Source organism: Manis pentadactyla, chromosome 6 (assembly GCF_030020395.1).
Source record: "Manis pentadactyla isolate mManPen7 chromosome 6, mManPen7.hap1, whole genome shotgun sequence".
Taxonomy (NCBI): domain Eukaryota; kingdom Metazoa; phylum Chordata; class Mammalia; order Pholidota; family Manidae; genus Manis; species Manis pentadactyla.
In genome coordinates this window covers 34,910,430-34,922,503 of record NC_080024.1, presented here as the reverse complement: position 1 = coordinate 34,922,503, position 12,074 = coordinate 34,910,430, and the positions used below count along the sequence as shown (strand labels likewise).

The 12,074-nt window shown below is 38.8% G+C and overlaps 1 protein-coding gene across 1 annotated transcript in view; it reads left to right on the top strand.

The window, feature by feature from the left end:
• The window catches only part of CASP10 (caspase 10), a 31,598-nt gene that overhangs the window by 3,402 nt on the left and 16,122 nt on the right, over positions 1–12,074 (top strand). Inside the window, exons 3-5 of the mRNA XM_036928085.2 lie at positions 1,156–1,249; positions 6,870–7,005; positions 7,755–7,864. Coding sequence (XP_036783980.2) covers positions 1,156–1,249; positions 6,870–7,005; positions 7,755–7,864 — 340 coding nt within the window. The remainder of the gene's footprint in view (positions 1–1,155; positions 1,250–6,869; positions 7,006–7,754; positions 7,865–12,074) is intronic.

Sequence of the window (12,074 nt, the reverse complement as noted above, 5' to 3'; positions counted from 1 at the left end):
CGTTTGTTCTCTGTTCTGTTATAAATGTTTATACATTTTTGGGTGAAACCCAGAGAGGTAAAAAATAGACATTTTGCCCAAAGAGGTAAAATATAGGCATCAGGCCTATGATGGGTCTAACCTAAGATAACACTATTTTCTTTATTTAATTTTTAAAATTGACATAATTGACCTTACTATGTATTAGTTTTAGATGTACAACAGAATGATTTCATACATATATGTATGTGTTTTGATATATGTATCAATATATATATGAGATATGTATATTGATGCACACACACACACACACACACACACACACATATGTTGTGAAATGCTTACCACAATAAGTTTAATTTAACATCCAGCACCAGACATGGTCACAAATATTTTTTTTCTTGTAATGAGAACTTTTAAGATCATTTAGCAACTGTCAAATGTACAGCATGCTATTATTAACTAGTGCTGTACGTGACATCCCTGGAACTTATTTAACCGACATTGTTTTAAGTTGTCCACTGATGTAGCAACTGCCTCAGAGAACCTCACAAGGAGGAGCCTTAAAAGAGTCATTTTGCAGCTGGGGCAACTGGAATCCTTCAGGCCTTCATACTTGAACTAGTTTTCAGAACCTCAGCTGCCCTGGAGTCAGTGAGGGAATTCTGTAAATCATTATTGCCACCCTGCTGGTTAAACAACTGAGGAAGGCCTGTGACATGCAAGGGGCTAGTGTGGTCAGCTTTCCTGGCTGTCCGTTACATGGCAGTCCAGAGGTGGGGGGAGTTTCCTTCCTTTCCAACAGTGGGCTTTATATTACTGGCAGCGGGTGCCCTCTAGTAAGGGCCAAAAGCAGGCCTGAATTTCTAGAATGGAGTCAGGAGATGGGTATGGGTGGGCATGCCAAAATTCTATTTTATGTCTTCCCACTGTGATAGAAAAGAACATTGACCCTGGAACCAGGAGACCACCTCTGCTACTTCCTGTATTGTCTCATAGGGCACTTTAAAGCTCGAAGTTTTAGTCTGTGAATCTATAAAATGAGATTAGTAATTGTCCACTCACAGGGTTAGAGTCATTCAGATGAAGAAATTATGTTTGTAAAAAACACTCTATTTGCTGTGCTGACCTCTGCAAATTTAAGGCTTTCTTTGTCTCTTTTGATGTATGTCTTAGACACCTGCTCTACGAACTGTCAGAAGACTTCAACTCAGAGAACTTAAGGGACATGATCTTCCTTCTGGGGAACTTGATTCCAAACGTCAAGATGGTGAGTGGGTCATGGAGAGTGGGGTGTTTGTGAACCCTGCCTTACCCAGTGTTTGGGAAGATGCTGAAAAGGGCTTTCAGGAAGGCTTACTTTTTGCAGCAGTTAGTATCACACAGAGGTTAGGAACACTGATTTTGGTGTCAGATGGTGTTGGATTCTAGTCCTGGTTCTGCAATTCATCACTCAATGTGGGGCAAGTGATTGAGGCTTTCTGAGTCTCCATATGGTCCTTTGTCACATTTTAGACCATCATACTACTTTCTTCCAGGACTGGCAGGAGGCTTGGATGAAATAATGTACATAAAACATTAGGGGCCTGTAACTGGCACATGATGCCCATTCAGTAAACCGTTAATTGCTGTTGGCATCCACTGTGTTTTACAATATAGAAGTATGTGGGGCACAATAAGGAAATGAGTAGGCAGTAAATAATGGCAGAGTGGAGTTAGTCATTTGTGGTTTACATTCGATGAGGTTTCTGAGGGAGCCCATGTCTTCTTTTCCAGGACTTTTCAGTGTCTCTCATGTAGGATTTCTGTGAAAATCAAATGGGGCAAATATTTGAGGATGTGCTTTGTAAAGAGCTCTACAGGTGTTTTGAACAAATAGTAATGCTTTTAGTATTAATAGATTTGTTACATGCTAATACGACTGCTACGTTGGTCACATTTAAAGGTAGGAAAGTAGCTACATGTCTCTTTTCCAGGCCTCAAAACTTTGTATTTCTTCTTTTGACATTAATAACAACTTGTGATGAGCAACTTAGTTAATTGGGAAGGGGCTCATTTTCAAATTTTACTCAATAACATTAATTATGTTATTCAACCACTATCTTTTTTAGATTTTAAATTATGTACTGTTTGATGACACAAAAATATGTGTAACGTGTGGAAGTTATGAAATGCAGTACTAAATGAACAGTCATGAAGCCCTGTTCCAGTGTAGGAATGAGAGTATCACCAATGCTCTTGAGCCTATGTGTAGCCCTCTGTTCACATTCCCTCCAGATCAACTGATGTTATTGACAAATAGCATTTTTTTTTTAAAAGAAAAATCACTGAGCAGTGGGAAGCTGTTTTACAAGTGGTAGGTCAAATGAGGATGATGTTAGTAACTCACTAAATATGTTTCCTGGTGTCAGACCTGTAGTCCTGAGCAGGTTAATTCTCTGTTTTTGGCCTCAATCTCTGAGTCCTTTTTTGCCTTTTTCAGAGCCCTCAGGGATTTTTGGGCTCATGTGTCCTTTGACTGGTCACCTTTAGAGGCTCTTTTCTGCCAAAGATTGGTTGTAGGTTCCTTACAGACGGGGACCTAGTCTTACTCATCATTATATAGCTCTGAGACCTGAGAGGATCTGTTATGAAATGACACTCTGGATGCAAATATGAATGAATGGGGTGATGCAATCTTCCCCCTTGTATTTCTTTTTGACAAAATGATCCGAACCCTTTCTGCTTATATGATTTGACAGTGAATGACTGGGATGATAGCAGGGTGAGCTAAACCACCATAATGGGGATGTGCAATGATACACTTATAACATTGGCATGCTTGCTGCCCCTTGTCAGAATCTACTAATTTAATTTTCTTCTTAGATAGCCCCTGGAAGTCCTAGCATCTTTTTTGTTTTTGTTTTTTCCACATGTTTTAATTTTTATCAGAAAGAAAAAAAACACAACTAAACACAAGTACAGGAAATGACACAGAAGGAATATACAGCTTCATGAATTATTACAAGGTTAACACCCTTGAAAACACCATGCTGGTCAAGAAATTGAGTTTTACCAGCCACTCCAGGAGTCCCTCCATTTGCCATATGCTGATCACAGCCCCTTCTCACCCCCTAGAAATAACCACAGTCTTGGCTTTTACAGTAACCATGTTTTTATGTTTCATTATGGTTTTATTATTTACCTGTACATACCCAGATACTAAGTTTAGTGTTTACTACTTTTTTCTTTTGAACATCTTTTAATCTATAGGTTAAACTTCCCTGCCCACAGTCCCTTACTTTTTCTTAAAATGCATCTGTAAAAGAGTCCCAGGACAGGTGGCTTGTAGAATTTCCCCTGGGCTAGGTTTCGCTGATTGCTCAGGCTTGGTGCAGTCTAGCATGCAGCTCTGTCTTCTGCATTTCCTGTAAATTGGCAGCTGGATTCAAGGGCCTCATCAAACTCAGATTAGATCCTTTCGCAAGACTATAGATGGTCTTGTGTTCTGTTCTTTTTTCAGGAGGTACACAATGCCTGGTTTTCTCTCTTTTTTCAATTAGCAACTGTTGATGTTTTTCAGTAGTTTTGTAAATTGACTCTTTGGCAGTTGCAAAATGGAGATATTCAAATTTTGTTTTTCCCTTGTCTACTATTTTGTTACCCAGAGATACAGTTTATGTGTAAGTTCTTGATTTTTTATTTACCCAGTGTTGAAGTTAATTAACTGGTTTCCTGTCCTTCTCTGAAAGAGACCCAAAATATATAAATTTGAGTTCATGGATTTACACATATTTGATTGGTTTCAATCCATTGGAATTATTATCCTTATTGAAGTTCAAATTCTCCAATTTTGCCCAGTGGTCGCCTCTTCAAGGTGGTTCCTGAGTCATTTTGACATTACCTTAGTAGTCATTGATGGCTTCCTTGCTATCTGGTCTGAGAAGATATCTCAAATTCATTTTGTACATTTTCTGCCTAGACCTAAAAGCTGTCATTTTTCCAAAACTCCCTGGTTTGTTTTCATGAGTTATGTTATGTCAAGACTACGAACTAGTGGCTGGCGATGGTCCAGTTGCTTCTGAGTTGATGATTGCTTCTAGTTTTTTTTCCCCAAAGTATAGTGCTAGGAAATGTGTGTGTGTGTGTGTGTGTGTGTGTGTGTGTGTGTTTATGCACATGTGTGCATATGTGTGGGTTTTTTTTTGCATATAAAATATTTCATGACTTTGCACTGTTTTCAACTCAAATTCATGTTCTAATTACCTCTTCTATGTTATATCTCTATCTCCTTTTTTCCATACTAACTCCTGGTTCTCATGTCATAGGAGATGATAGAATGATTATTTGTTTTATCCCATTACACATACAACAGTCTCAGGATATTAATAATTAATACTTCCATCACAAATATGATAATTCACAGTAGTTAGAATGTTTATCTTGCATATGCTATACCCATTCTCTCCCAGTTTGTTTTTAGGGTTGAACTATATCTACACTGTCAGAGTATAAAGCCACTATATACTATGCTCACTCTCTTTTTATTTTATTTAATCCTCATTCAGTCCTCTTTCTACAAAAGTGTGTGTGTGTGTATCTGTGTATCTTAAGGGTCCATGAGTTCTTGGAGAATTAAAAAACCAGGGGGTTATGTTTTAGATAATATTTTTTAATGTGCTCACATTGCATTGGTGCAACGCAATTAGCTATAGCATTTTACCTTAAATGGAGAATTTCTCAACCTTAAGGGACATTCCTGTGGTTTGAAAAGCTCTCCAGGTTCTGATAACATTTTCTCCCAGCTTGGGCCATCCTCTCACAAGTTTTTCAGTCTCTGGATTTATAAATAAAATGATGGCACTCCCCATAGGGTTGGGGGTGAGGAGAAGGGCATTTGTTAAAGGAGTCCCTGATGTGCTCAACACCAAGCCACAATTTTCTACAAAGAAAAGCTGGGGACTGTATTTCTTCCTGTACCGTTTCCACGGGCCCTAGGCCTCTGTGGCTTCAGAAACATTTTTATGGTCAGAGGCATTCCAAATTTCCAAATATTTCTCCCCATGCTAATTACTTTTTAAGTCATTAAAGGCCCATGTTCAAATAACCAAATGAATTTTAAGTTTTTCTCACTCAATACAACACTAAAAGGAGACGTCACTGTGTTTAGCCAGATACAGAACTATGGAATTACCCGGTTTGAAATCAGGAAAACTGTACTTCCTTCTTGGATTCCAAATGATCTCATCTTTATTCCAAAGGAGATCTGTTTCTTCACATGAGAAGTGTGGCTGAGTTATATACCTCAGAGAGCCCAGGTTGATCCCTATTGGGCTCTGTGTTCCCTCTACTTCCCTCGACTGCCAAACTTCTTGAAAGATTACTCTACACACAATCTTTATCCACTAACTCAACTTTTGGTCACATTTCAATGCATCCCAATGTGGCTTCAGCTTTTATCACCTTAATGAGACTATTCTTGCTGAAGCCAGCATTAACCTCCTCATATAACCAGATCTTTAGTTCTCATCATTTCCCCATATGGTTTCCTTTGCCTGGAATGTCCTTTTCCATGTTAGCAGCAAAGGCTCGGTCATCCTTCCAGCTGCCATTCAAGTATTATCTCCCATACATGGCTTGAGTGAAGCCTGCTATGTGGAAGAGATCATAAATGAGTGGTATTACGATTCGAAGTCATCTTTGACTCTTACTCCACTCTTCACTCACTTCCAATTGACCTCCAAAGCTCACTGAACTCTATTTCTGACATTCTCCAAATCTAGTGCCTCCTCTGCATCTTCACCAGAGTATTTAATCTTCCTGCCAGTATTTTCTTTTTAATTCATTTCCTCTTCCAACTTATCCCCAAGACTTTTGTTTAAAGACAGATGTGTTCACGTTACTTTTCTCATTAAAAACTAGTACTGATGTGAGACCCATGGCTTGCCCAGACTCCTCCCGTGATGTGTGTGTTCTGCCACAGTCTGAAACCAGCCCACTGTTCCAGGCATGACCTAGTTCTCACTCATGGTTTGTCCCCAAGCCTTCTTCTCAGTATTCTTGAACATACTGTCCCTTTTCAACCATTCAGCATGTCTGGAGACCTCTTCTTCAGGTCTCACTTTGCTGATGCTTATGTATAAAGTTAGGTAGTGATTGGATGTTCACTTTCTGATCAGTTTCTCTTTTCTATGGCCTCTAATATAATTTTGTTCATATATGGTTTTTCATAACAAGCTCAATACATTGAGGCCCTCATCACTGAATTCAATATGTAATTCAATACTAACTTAATAATAGCTGATTGACATATGTAATTCGATATTAAAGCAATAATAGCTGATTGACAATTTTCTGAGCAATACTTAAGGAACTTTTTGTTTTAAAATATCAAATATAAAATTCTTTCAAAACATTTTCATTTCTTTAGTGCTTCTTTTTTATTATTTATATTTGTATTTATTTATTATATAAATTACAGCTGTGAGTGAGAGGGAGCATAGCTCAGTATAGGTTAATAAGAGAGACTTTGATATCAGCCTGCCAGGGTTCAAATACCAGCTCTGCCACTTAATAGCCATGTGACCTGGATAAGTTATTGAACATCTCTGTGCCTCAGTATTTCATCTTTTAAAATGGGGATTATAATAGTATCTACCTTAGTGGGTTTTTTAATATACAGCAAGCACTGCCTGGTAGGTAGTGAGTTATATATATTTAAAATCTGATATTAAATACGAATTGTATAATTTACTTGGTAATACCTTTTCCCCCATTCTATTGAATTCAGGGGATAAATGATCTTATTTATCAGTGCAAAACCTGCTGCCTAGCTGCCATGCAGGTAATATTGAATCAATGAATGGGTAATCAGTAGGCAAGTAAATATGCCTCCATTGATTCTCTTGCAGACCTCTCTAAGTTTGCTGGCATATCTGAAGAAACAAGCTCTAATAGATGAAGATAATCTGACATTACTGGAGGATCTCTGCAAAAAAGTTAAACCTGACCAAATCAAAAAGATAGAAAAGTATAAAAGAGATAAAGGTAACAGCTTATGTCTGCTTGCTTGCATCAGACAATGGGAACTCTTAAATTAACTGGTCATGTATGATGTTTACTCATCACTCTGATAATATTCTCTTGGGAAAGCCAGAACTCTCCCTTCATTTGTTCATTCAACACATATTTATTGAGTGCATACTTTGTACAGTTAGAAGCTGGAGATAGAGTAAGGTATAGAGCAAAGCTCTTTCCCTCTTGGAGCTTATATTCTAGTGGGAGAAAGCAGTTTTAGACCAATGTATTCTCATTCTTATATGAGAGTGAGAGTGTAGGAAATAGTTTTGAATGAAATAACAAAAAAGAAGGAGGCAGGCTAGCTGGGATTAAGAGTGGGGTGGGATAGGTAGAGGCAGATTGCCGGGACCGCACTCATGGGTGGTGCAGTGGCCCTTTCCTTAGCCTTTCTCTGTTTCACTTGTTTTATATTTTGAGGTAATGCTTTTGTGATCTCTACTTGGCACTATATGACACATTAAGTGTCATAAATTCTGAAAAGATATTTAGTGGAGTATATAGTAATTTGAAGGAACTAATTCTAAGGAATTAATAAAATTATGAGAAGAATAACATAAAAACAATAAGAACTATAACAATACAGGAAATGAAAATATAATACATGAAAATAATTTATAAATTCATTTTTTTTCTTGGTATGTAATAAGATTGGTTATCTTTGATTGCTACTAGTCAGAAGGTGATTTTTGTTTTCCTCTCTGTGATTCTATTTCCAGCCTCCCTGGTAGTGACACTTCCTGTAGATAAGAAAACTGAGTCATCGTGTCGAGGAAAGGAGGAACTATTTTCCAGTTCAGACATTAGGCAGCTTTTGGGAGCCTTACAGGTGGGTTCACTGATGTGTTGGTAAATGTTTAACCATCAGCTCCACTCACTACCACTAATCCCCCCTGAAAAAGAGAGAGACAGAGATTGAGAGAGGCCTTGCTTTGTAGCGTTTGGTGTAAATACTCCCACCATTGTTGATTTCAGGTTGCCAACATGACATCAGTTGATTGCAGAATTTCTGAAAATCTCTCACTGGCTTGGTTGAGCTGGACCCAGTACACCACTGGGTTGCTTTAAAATGGTCCAGTTCTATCTGTGGGATTGATTAGGTCCAGTTTCCAGGGGACATGCAGCCTGTGCAGTCCCCATAGGCCAGTTTTTTCTTAATGCTCAACTGTACTGTTTAGAAAGTCTTAATAATGTATGAACAAGGGGTATCACATTTTTATTCTGCACTGGGCCTACAAATTATGTTGCCTGGCCTCCCCAGAGGATGAGAACTTGTTGCTGCAGTGCCCAGCAGTGGAAGGGTGGGCAGAGGGGGAAACACGGGGAGACTTGTCATCTGTTCCTCACAACGTGATCATAATCCCTGGGAGACAGAAGACATTCTTCCCTGGGATTTATGTTTCTTCCCTGCACACTTGCACAGTTCTATTCTACCAGCATCTGTCAGCATCAAGGGAGTTAGTGTGGCCTTGGATTCTTTTTTTTTAAATTGTAATACAAATAACATAAAATTTACCATCTTTACCATTTTTTTTTTTCATCTTTACCATTTTAAGTGTATACTTGAGTACTGTTAAGTACATTCATGTTGCTCGGTAACCAATCTTCAGAACTCTTTTTATATTACAAAACTGAAACTTTATATCTGTTAAAGAATAACTCCCTGTTCCCCCTTTCCACCCCCCTTGGCAAACACCATTCTACTTTCTGTCTCGAGGAATGCGACATTCTACATACCTTAAGTGAAACCACACAATATTTGTCTTTCTGTGACTGGCTTATTTCACTTAGTAATATCTTCAAGGTTCATCCATGTCAGAATTTCCTTCCTTTTTAGAGTTAAATAATAATTCATTGTGTGTATATACCATATTCTATTTATCCCTTCATCCATCGCTGGACACTAGAGTGGCTTCTACCTTTTGCTATTGTGAATAATGCTTTTATGAACATGGTATACAAATACTACTTTGAAACCCTGCTTTCAACTCTTTTGGGTATATGCCCAGAAGTGGAATTTCTGGATCATATCGTAATTCTGTATTTCATTTTTTGAAGAATTGCCATACTGTTTTCCACAGCACCTGTATCACTTTGCATTTCCAGCAACAACGTACAAGGGTTCCAATTTTTCTACATCCTTGCCAACATTTGTTATTTTCATCTTTTTTGATAGTAGTCATCCTAATGGGTGTAACTTTCCATCTCATTTTAGTTCTGATTTGCATTTCCCTAAAGATTAGTGATGTGGAGCATCTTTTCACATGTTTGTTGGCCATTTGTATGTCCTCTTTGGAGAAACATCTATTTAAGCTCTTTGCCCATTTTTAAATATGGTATTTGTGGAAGTTTTTTTTTTTATTCCTAAAAATATTCCTTCATTGCTTCTTTAGTACTTTGATGCTTTCATATTTTTGTAGTTACAATTTTTGTTTTTAAATTTGGCAATGATTTCAATCCTACAGAACAGTTGAAAGAATGTGAATAATACAATGAACGCTGTATACTGTTTGCCCAGATTCATCTACCTGTTGTTCACTTTCTACCGAATTTGCCTTATCCTTTATGTGCTTGCTCTATCTTTATCTGTCTATGCACACACACACACACACACACACACACACACACATAATTTTTTTTTTAACTTTCTGAGAATAACTTGCATGCACCATGGCTCTTTACCCCTAAATACTTTAGTGTGTATTAACTAAGAGTAAGGATATTCTTTTAAAGAACAATAGTACAGGTTTCAAGGCCAGTAAAGTTGAATTAATACATGCTTTCAGGTATTCAAGTTGAAGGTCCATATTTTAATTTCGTCTGTTGACCCATATAATATCCTTTATGCTCCGTTTTCCCCCTCCGGGACATAATTCAATCTAGGATCATCTATTGTACTTAATGGTCATGTCTCTTTAGTTTCTTTTAATCTTGTACATTTCTACAACTTTCTTCCTCTTTTATGACATTGACACATTGGAAGAATATAGTCACCCCACCACCACCACCTTTTACAAAAAATAGAATTTTTCTGACTTTTGGTGTGTGTGATGTTGCCTCATGATTAGATTCAAGCTAAATATTCTGGTCAGAATAGTACATAAATGATGTATCTTTCTCAGGGTGTCACATCTGAAGGCAGTGGTGTCCGTCTGTCCTCTGCTTGTGATGCTGATTTTGATTATTTGGTCAAAATATTCTCTGATTTATTCACTATATAGTTAATTATATATAGTTACTATTTTTCCCTTTCAGCTGATAGGTAAGTGGCAGGGAGACATTTTAAGGCCATGCTAACATCTTACTCTGCATCCAAAATTTGCCCCTCAATTGAGCAGCCATTGATGACTCTTGGGGTGATTTAGTATTTACTGTATTGGTTGAAAGGCAGTGATTTTCAAACTCTGGTATCCTCCACACATGTATAAGTCAGCACTCAGCATTCTACTGTAAGCAAGAGCCCTCCTTTTACCCTTAAAATATTTTTTTGACCACTAAACTTAATTCTTCCCCCCACTCAATTTTTCAATTAATTTCGTGTGTGCTCACTTACTTCCAGGACTTTGCTCTTTGCCTCTTAGAAATGCAATTCTAAGGGGTGTGGCTCAGCTTGGTCTGAAGCTCTGCTGACAGTGGATGGTCCTGGCCTTAGGGTGGGGAGGTGGTGGTTTTGGGAGTGCAGGAGGCTTTGGGAGGCAGCACCTCACATTGAATGTATTCTCATAGTCTCTCAGGGCTGGAGGGTGTCTTAAGACTTATCTCAGCAACCCTGCCCCTCCCCAGGATCTGATGATAAAACTTGGTAAAACATCTCACGTTTCATACGTACCTGGGAGGTTTGCTTATGTAAAAGAGCATAACCAACAATTTCATTTAATGAGAAGAAACTGTATTTCAAGCAACATCCTCTAATTTGTTTAAAAACTAAATGTTTTTGAGTGTGGCAAAGGATTTTTTGAGGAAAGGCATGCCAGTCTCTTTTTTTTTTTTATTGAAGTTTTGTTAATATACAATCTTGTATTGGTTTCAAATATACAACACATGGTTCAACAGTTGTCCATATTACTAAATCCTCACCCCACTAGTGTGGTTACTGTCAACATAGAAAGATGTTACAGAATCTTTGACTATATTCTCTGTGCTGTACTACTGTCTCCTTGGTATGCCTGTCTCTTGAGGAGAGGTAACAGCAACTTCTTTTAAGGCCTTACTGGGTCCCTCTTGAAAATAGTGGAAAGAAAACCAAGTGTGGCAAGGTGGTGGGCCATTCATTCATTCATTCATTTATTCCTCTCTGGACACAGACTTGTGGGGTTGCAATATTCTCAGAGAAAGAGAGCCAGGTAGACCTTAAAGTTATTCCTAGTCCCTATTCTGGCTGAGTCTGTCAGCACAAGGGAGGAGACAAACCAAGGAAACCTGGGACCTGGGGATGTTGGGCAGAGCCTGCTCCTGCATCTGTGATCCTTAATTCCAGAAATTTACTCTACTGCTTTCAAAACCAGTTTGGACAAACCCAGTAAACAGCCTGCCTGACCCTTGCATGTCTCTGAGGAGGACTTTAAGATTCTGAAGGAAGGGAAATGTGCCTTGTGAAAGAAAAGCAGGAAGTCTTTGGGAAAGTGAAACTAAACTTCCTTTGCATCTGTCCCCTCAGAGCTGGGGAATTCTAGGGTTGTGTAGCTTTGGGGTGGGACAGCACAGCTCGGTCTGTCTTGGAGAGAAATCACGACGTGCAGCCTGAAGCTTGGTGGGCTCCAGCGGGGAGGCATCTTCAGTGCCGTGGGGGTGCTGGTCACCTCAAACAGGTCTCCCGGTGCTGCCCACCCCACAGCCAGTGGCAGGCCAGCCCCTCCCCAGAGCCCTTGGTCATGTCTCCTTCGGGGCTCTCTGCTGCAGGTTTAGGGAGGGCTGGGGCAGAAATTCACAGAGGATGAGAGCCAAAAAGCTAGACTTGCTGTAGAGAAGCACAGATACCTAATCCCCGGCCATGAAAAGATCACTGGCAGGTGACAAGAAGAGAATCAACCATGTGGAAA